Source organism: Lepidochelys olivacea (assembly GCF_965140295.1).
Source record: "Lepidochelys olivacea isolate rLepOli2 genome assembly, chromosome: 6".
Taxonomy (NCBI): Eukaryota; Metazoa; Chordata; order Testudines; family Cheloniidae; genus Lepidochelys; species Lepidochelys olivacea.
Genome location: NC_140416.1, coordinates 72,477,362 through 72,486,101, shown reverse-complemented (window position 1 = coordinate 72,486,101; position 8,740 = coordinate 72,477,362). Strand labels below are relative to the sequence as shown.

At 44.3% G+C, this 8,740-nt stretch overlaps 1 protein-coding gene across 1 annotated transcript in view; it reads right to left on the bottom strand.

Moving 5' to 3' along the window:
• Positions 1-8,740, bottom strand: part of RASGRP1 (RAS guanyl releasing protein 1) — a gene marked incomplete at its 5' end in the record, with an annotated part of 71,646 nt that continues 62,906 nt past the window's right edge. Inside the window, 2 exons of the mRNA XM_084629782.1 lie at positions 1-389; positions 8,057-8,430. Of these exons, the coding sequence (XP_084485908.1) occupies positions 255-389; positions 8,057-8,430 (509 nt within the window). The 3' untranslated portion in view covers positions 1-254. The remainder of the gene's footprint in view (positions 390-8,056; positions 8,431-8,740) is intronic.

Here is an 8,740-nt window from a genome sequence, read left to right as displayed (position 1 = left end):
TCACCCTTCTTGAGAGAGAATCCAGAATGTATTAATTCCCATGTTCAGAAGATAAATTATTTTAAACTGTCAGAGAAAGGAACACATTTATACATTCAGCAGTATATTGAACAGGCAAAATACGCTGATTCAACAGACTATATCTCTGTTTAAAATCTTTCAGTCTCTTGTTTCCTGTTCACTTGAATACAGCAGCTTTGTCACAGTTCAAAAAGCCCTCTCTTTCATCCAGAGGAGAGCTCCTGCCTTGTCAGCTACACGCAGTCTCTGTGTTGTGTATTGTCCAATACATGATTTCTGCGTTGAATACTGAGAGATTCAATTGTTTTGTGCGCCTGTTTAAGCTGAATCTTTAAAGCTTCATTTTCTGCCTTTAGAATATTTCTTTCCTAAACAAAAACAGAGAATGGCAGGCATCATGTGAATGGTATTGGATTTTTAAATCGATTTCACCCCTGTTTGCTGGTGCACTTGCTTGATTGGCATCTCACATTTTCTGTGAGAGACTATTTAACTATTCTCCAAATGGTTATTATGCACTGAACAGTAAATGGCATGTTAAACAAAAAAGATCAGCATGAGCAAATGGCAATTAATTTTCTGTTTGCATCTCTAAAGAATGTATTTGGTTAGCTGGTAAATTAACCATTTCATGCTTGGAACCAGTATTTTTCAATATGATCCATGCAGAATATATTTGTTCTAAATGTACTGAGCTTTCAACCACACAGTGCATAGGAGATGCAAAGGTGGGGGAGAAGATTTGGGTGGTAGGTGGGAGTCCGTGTTTCAAGGATGGTTGGGAGAGGGTTTAGTTTTGGACACTGCTTGGGTTTGTAGATAGATATAACATGGATTATTACTGTGGTGTTTTTTTTTCACAAAGACTGAAGGCTTCATGGGGCAGCGACAGGCTGTCTCTTGATTCCATTGCCTAGTGTAATGACAGTGTACTAGTTGAACCCTTTCCTCATTTCCTTTTCCCTATGCATTAATATGCAAAGGTCCACAAAGTGCTGGCTGCCTGCAAACTGTGGGAAGTGAGCTTGCTTTATTCTTGCTTGCCTGAGATTTTCGGACAGTGATGCTGATTGGAGTTAGGATTTTAATAATTTCAGTTTTCATTTGAATTGTTTAACTTTTGTAAGAGGAAGGGATTGTCTTGTGGTTAAAGCACTGGACAGAGATTCAGATCTGGGTTTAAATCCTGGATGTGTCACAGGCTTCCTACATTACCTCAGGCAAGTCACTTAATAGTACTGGGCCTGAAGCCCTTCTCAGTAAAACGGGTAAACAATGCTTGCTTTCTCCCACCTTTTATCTGTGTTGTCAGTTTAGGGTCTGATCCAACTCCCAGTGACGAATGAGAGTTTTTCCATTGACTTCAGTGTGAATTGGATCAGGTAAGCTTGTAAGAAGAGAACTGTTACTTACTTACCTTACAGTAGATGTGGTTCTGCAAGATGTGATGTCTGTGCGGATCTCACTGTTGGTGTGCTTGTGTCCCATGCGCACAAGATCAGAATTTTCTAGAAAGTACTGTCTGTTGGGGGCTGTACCTGCACCCTGAACATCCTCACCCCTCCCTTCCACCATCCCCAGCTAAGCACACAATGGGCTACATGGATCCAACCAACTCTGTTCCCTCAGTAATTCAGAATCCCAAAGATACGGACTCCAAAGGAGCAGGAATGAAGTGTGTGTCATGGGATCCACATGGACAAGACTTCGCAAAGAACTACAGTAACTGTATGATAAGTAGCTGTTCTTTTCTCTTTGCGTCCTTGTCCATGTGGATCCCACTGGTGCTGGCTAGCAAGCAGTAATCCTCACAGGACAGACTGAGGTGCCTTGTCTAACTAGCTAACTTAGTCAAAGAGAGAACTGAGAACAGCCCTTCCAAATATGGCATTAGCTTTGGCAGCCTGGGGTTATTTTGTGAGTGACGCACCAGTTTCAGAAAATTATTGCTTCTTGACAAAGGGAAGAGTGAGCACTATTTTGTCTGATGAATATTGCAGATGTATTGTCCATCAAGGATCGCTTGATCAGTGACAACACCTTGAAAGCTGGCCTGATCACTCAAAACTCCAGGATGTTAATGTGAAGGCAGGCGTTGCTTTGGGACCTGATTCACCGTGTCGTAGAAGCATCTGTGACTACAGTTAGTGTTGGGCATAAAGTCTGAAATGGATCTCCTCTCCTCGTGCTGGGGTTCATCCACCATTTGAGAAAGTCCAGTGTATAGCACTGTGATAAGAGTCCATGGGGTATCTAAAAGGCTGCTACACTATTCTGAGCCAGGACTGCAGTGGACATATGTAAAGTATGAAAGAAGCATCACATATGTGCATGAAGCAAGATGACCTAGTAGCTTTAAGCAAAACCTTATTGATGTCATTGGTTGGTTTGAGAGAGTAAATATAAGAGATTTAATGGTGTGAAATCTATTGATATGGGGGCAAGCCCTTCTTGAGTTCGTCAAGAAGAGTCGTGATAAATTCTATCCTCTGTGAGGGACAACTTGGCATAGATCACTATCTGTCCTAGACAATGAAAGAGATTCAGAACATTGGTGATGGTTGTGGAGACTTCTTGGCTGGACTTTCTCTTTAGGAGTCAGTTGTCCAGGTACAGATCATTTTGTCAGTGTAAATGAGCTACCACAATAGCTAGGCATTTCGTGAAGGCCCTTAGTACTGACAACAGGCCAAATGGGAGTACTCACACTCCTGTCTCTCTCCATCTGTTCTCTCTTGTGTTATACTTAGGTTAGAAGCTCTTTGAGGCAGGGACAGTCTTTTTGTTCTGTTTGTACAGCACCTAGCACGATGGGGGTCCTGGTCCGTGACGGGACTGCAGGTACTACAGTAATACAAATAATAATAATAAATAAAATGATACTTCCTGTGTGCAAGGTTGATGGCAATGTGGAAGCAATGCATTCTGGAGGTCGAGAGCCATGGACTAATATTGAGCTTTCAGAGCAGGTGTAACAGAGGCTCGGGAGACCATCCTTTTGGATGTACCTACTGAGATGTCTCTCATCCAGGATGGGGCACAGCACACCATTACTTCTGGATTGAAGGAAATATTGGGAATAGAATCCCTTCTCCTTTGAACTCTGAAGGAATTGTCTCTAGGGCTTCTGTGAGTGGGAAGGAGTCCATCTCTTTTCCCAGCTGTTTCTTGTGAGAAGGGTCCCTGAAAAGGGATGGGGAAGAAGGCTGGGAGGGAAGCAATGATTGGAATTGTATAGGGTAACCCTTTATGATTTCCGTGACCTGTATGTCCAAAGCTATTCCAGTCCATTCATGTCCGAGAGAAGCAAAATAAATGGCAACCAAATATAAGTGGGCTTTTAGAGAGCTCTGTAGTGATTGGTTGGGAGCTCAGTATTCCCATCAAACCTACTTATTTTGAGGAGAAAGATGCAAGGATTATAGCCTTAGACTCTATGAGGTAGAAGCTTGAAGGTGTCTTCCTCCTTGAAAATCTAGACCTCCATTTAGATGAGAAGTCAGCAGACCTTTTTTGGTAGGAAGATGATGATCTCTGTTTTGGTTCTAGAAACAGATTGCCTTCCTTTTAGTGACCAATGTATAGATCCCTAAAGACCTATGCATGGCTCTCTAATCTTAAAGCCTCATCAATTTGGGAACGGAAGAGATCAGGCTCCTCGAAAAGATAGAACTTCAATAGCATACTGGACCTCTTTCAGGATTCCTGATGGCTGGAGCCAGGATGCTTTGTTATTGCTGTGGCCAGGAATCAAACAGCTGCATTAGACGCAACTTGGTGAGAGGTCTTGGCCATTATTAACCTTTTGCTTCACTGCCTTCAGTTCTATTTTTTGGTCGAGAGAGAGAGAGAGAAAGGAAGAACCTTATCTCTGCTTGTTGTGTTTGGCAAGTAATGCTTGATAAGTTGCAAGGATACTGAGGAATGTGGTTTTCTACCAAATAAGTCCAACCTCTTTAGATCATTTTCCTTGGGAGTGGACCGAGTCAGGGCTGGTTGTCAGGCCTTTTCTAATACTGCTGAGACCAAAAGAGAGCCCGGGGTAGGGTGAGAAGTGACATTCATATCCCTTTTGCAGCGTACTTGGTAACTCCTCTCAGCCCTCAGAGATAGGAGGAGTTGAGGCTGGTGTCTGCCATGAGTCCTTTGTTGGCTCTAAGATGCCTTCACTGATAGGCATGACCAGTCTCGCTATCATGTGCTTTGGTGGCTTTTCTTGGTGCACTGAAAGCAATAACCCAAGTATTGGCTATTCTCCCAAGCAGGTCTTGAAATGCCCTAAAACAAAGGTCTTCAAACAGTGGAGGCACGCCCCCCTAGGTGGGCATGGAGGAATGTTTTGGGGGGAGAGGGGGAAAGTGGCGGTGGCAGGTGGCTCCAGCCAGCCCCACATGGCAGGGCTCAGAGAAGAAGCACCACCCCTGACTCTTTTTTTTTTTTCCTCTTTTTGTCTGTGTTGGGGACACAACCCAAAATTTGAACTCCAAAGGTGGGGGGCTCAGCTCAAAAAATTAGAAAACCACTGCCTAAAATCAGCTGCAGGCAGGATCAGTACAGGGGTGTCTGCCACAGCAGGAGATGATAATGACTGAGCAGCAGGTTGTTTTATCATTTCATCAACCAGATCTCTGGAGGAACCCTCCTCTTCACATTCAGGCCCTGACTCTCTGACTTTGTGGCTATGTCTACGCTGATAACAGTGCATGGCGTACGGGTACCACACATGTAGCAACATACTGCAGGGAACAACTCCAGCAGCTCCTGCCTTTTCCTGCTGTCTCCCCACTGCCAGAGCCTTTCCTTGCTGCAGTGAAAGGCTCCGACAACAGGGAGCCTCAGTGCAGCAAGAAAAGGCTCCAGCAGCAGGGAGGCAGGAGCAGGAAAGGGCTGCCTCTTTCCCCACCCCCTGCCAGAGCCTTTCCCTGCTGCTGGAGGCTCTCACTGTGGCAGGGACAGGCTCCAGCAGCAGGGTACGGCTAAAAGTACCTGTGTAGACATAGAAAGCACTGCTTGGGTGTAGAGTATCTATCCTGGGGGTTCCTGCATGTAGGGCACTCTTCTGGCCTAAGCCATGTCTCACTGAACACATGCTAGCTGGGCATGCAGTGTCTGTACTCGGCATGCTGCCGTATATATAGACATCTTTAGTGTGTGGGCGACGCAGCCCTTTGCATGGAAGTTGATCTTGGTCCTTTTCTAGCTGAAGGTACAGGAGAGTGGGACCTAGAGGTACATGAGCTGCACCCCAGTATGCCCAATAAAGCCAAGAAGGGCAGAATGACTGAGAAGGAGAAGTAGCCTTCCAAAGTCTTTCAACTGTGTAATGGGGGAGGTGCCTTTCCTGAAGGGAAACTGGGGTGATATCCCTACTTTGGCTCTTAAGAGCATGGGAATGCTCCTTAGCAGAAGCTGGGGGAGGTAGGAGGATGGGGAAGATGAGGTCTGTAGAAAGTGCTGATGGGATCAGCAGTGTGAGGATTAGTACTGAGGAGGAAGGTTCCAGTGCTTAATTTGTAAGGAAAGAGGTGCCACAGCTGAGCCCCAGAAAGCCCTGGCATAAATTAAGCACCGGCTGAGTGGCCGGAGAGCGGCGGCGGCTGGCCGGGCGCCCGGCCGGGCGCCCAGCTCTGAAGGCAGGGCCACCACCAGCAGCAGGGCAGAAGTAAGGATGGTGTGGTATGGTGTGCTGCCACCCTTATTGCTGCGCTCCTGCTGGTGGTGGTGCTGCCTTCAGAGCTGGGCAGCTGGAGAGCGGCAGCTGCTGGCTGGGAGCCCAGAGGTGCCAAGACTAGAGGTGCCGGGCTGAGCCCCAGCACAAATTAAGCACTGGAGGGTTCCCTGAGGGGAGGTAACAGGATGGCTAAATGAGCCTTGTACCAGAGAGTAAAAGGTCTTTTGGTATTGAGAGAGACTCTAGCATCTGAGGATTCTGTTGCTGCCGAGGCAGTCAATACCGTGCTCCAGTCCTGGAGCTGAAGTGGGCTCCCCTTGTCCTGAGGGAGATGGCGAGCTAGTCAGGGTCACTTTCTTGAGCTGATCTATATTCTTGGCCTTAGAGTTATCAGAGTCACAGGGCTCCAGGCTCCTTTTACACACCTTTGCTTTATTCTGCTCCAGTGAAGGAGGATGGCAGTGTCATCTGGCCCTGGGTGGGGGGCAGAATCAGCCTGTTGCAGAAAGAGTAGAACTCGAGTGCTGAGGGTTTGGAGTCTATCATAGAGGTGGTAAGGCACAAACATCTAAGAACATTCCCTGGGACAAAAGGGGACTGGAAAGCTGCCAAATGGTCAGAAAAACTATTAACTAATAATCTAAATCTATACATACAATTAATAACAAAAAAACTATTGGACTAGTTGCAAGTGAAAGGAGGACGCCACAGTTTCCACCTTACTGCCCATACGGAGTTTTTGTGGCCATTTACGCCTTAGGATTGTGGGGAGCACAAGCACGTACTGGGCACAGGTGTGATCCCAGTGGACACTGCTTACCAGAAAGTTTGAAACTCATGGTCATGGAACACATGTGCACCAATAACAGCGGGAGCCACACAGGCCAGGATTTGAAGAACCGTTTCTTACTGTGTGTTTTGTACAGTGCTTAGAACAATGCCCCAATCTAGGTTCGGGCTTCTAGGTAGTTATTTTACAATGGTTAACATTGTATATAGATTTTACAGTTCCTCATTGCTGATTGTCTGGTTTGTCCATTTTACTCTGCTGAATGCCTTTCATTTCTATAAAGTTCTATTTCTCTCTCTATCATTAGTTCTCATCTGTCTCTCTTCTGGTTTTATTCTCAGCTGCTATCTGTGCCCTCCCGTATCATGAATTCCATGCTATTCTTTTCTCTTATTTACATTTCTTTGGGATATTTTTTTCTTATTTTTACCCTCACAATCATGTGCTTGTCTTTCCCTTTCAGCTTTCTTATTTCTATTACCCTTCTTGTTTTCTCCATAGCTGAGTAGCCCACACATTCAATGTCTTTCTTTCTGTATATTCACTTCAGTTTCATTGGTTCCAGCCTCTTGTTCTCCAGTGTCATTTCTCTTTCTCTGCTTGACCACTCAGACTTTTCTAGGTGTTAAATGCGAAAAACTGTTAATGCAACTTCTACACAGTAAAAATCACAAAGAGTCAGGAAAGTGTAATATTTCACCAGCAAAGTGAACTTGGCCACATTACCCTTCCAATCAATTTTATGATGTGTACATATTACAACATAAACTGTTATACATTTGCCTGTTCTTTTAAATAGAAAATGGAACTAGAAACGCTAAATTCTGTTCTGCAGAGTTAAGGTTATTTATGGAAGCTTTAGCTTCCATATTTCTTGAGGTTTTTATGATTAACTGTATCACCTTGAAGTTGCATTCAGAGTTTTTTTGGGGAGGCTTTGATGTCCTATGGATTTTTTAAAGAAATGCAAAAAAAATAAAAACTATAATATTTCATGATCCCAATTAAATTTTGAAGTTCACATCTTTTTCATGGTAAAGTCTGGCTTTATTAGTGCTACTATTTAGCTAGAGAGTTTTTGGCACGGCAGGGTTAACCTGGCATCAGCATAGTGGCTTACAGTTTAATGGCAACATCTTCACTGTGGAAACTAATTTGCAAACTATTGCCCAGTCTGGCGTGTCCCTAAAATTGATGACTAGATTTATGGAGTAAAATCCTGGCTCTAGTGACTTCAATGAGAATAGGATTTCACCTATGGATGTAAAGGCCGTAAGGGATCATTGTGATCATTTAGTCTGACCTCCTGCATAAGAAAGGCCTAATAATTTCTGCATCAAGCTCAATAGCTTATGCTTGAATTAGAGCATAACTTTTAGAAATACATCCAATCTTGATTTAACGTTTTCAAGGGATGGAGACTCTACAAATATCCCTTATTAATTGTTCCAGTAGTTCGTTATCCTGGCAGCGCAAAAGGCCCTTGAAGTGACAGTGGATTGTTAAATTAACTTAAAGGCCTCTTTACTGTGCCACTGTAGTGTAAAGGAGAATATGATCCATTGGGTAAGTACCTGCTCCAGTTCCTGGTACGAGGGTTTATAGATGCGAAGCTCGTCCTTCCGTTTCTGACTTGAGTCTTTGTTTTCCCATTTTACATAAGCCTTTTTGCGGCTTAGAACTGGGCTTGGGCATGGAGATGGTGTTGCAGGCTGTAGATAAATATTTTCCGATGGTATCCCATGCTCCTTCTCCATCTGCCTGTTGGGTACATCGCTAGTTGCCAGTGTTGGCTCAGTCTGTGTGCTCTTGTCAAGAACAGCTGGCTTCACTCTCACTGAGATTTTTTGGGACGAGACGCCCATAAGCATAATTGTTCGGTCCTTCCTCTCTTCATTGTGTTCAGCCACTTCTCCATTAGGAAATGTAAACGGTCCTTCCTCCTGCCCTACAGAACAGAAACAACGAACTGAGTTAATTGGAGACCTACACTGGGAAGGAAGATATATAGTCACAGTCATTCAGTGTGCCTTTTTAAAACAATGTACTATGCAATATTTAAGCTGAAAGGGTGTTTATATTCACATCTCTCTGAATTTGGTCTAGTAGCAGAGGCACTGAAACTTTTTCCAGAGTGTGGACACATTCTCCTCCGATTCACAATCCCATAAAATCCCTGCAGCAACTGCAAAATTACTTACATGGGAAAGAATTAGGAAAGTATTACTGTAAATGTAGCTGTCTTTAAGATGATGTAG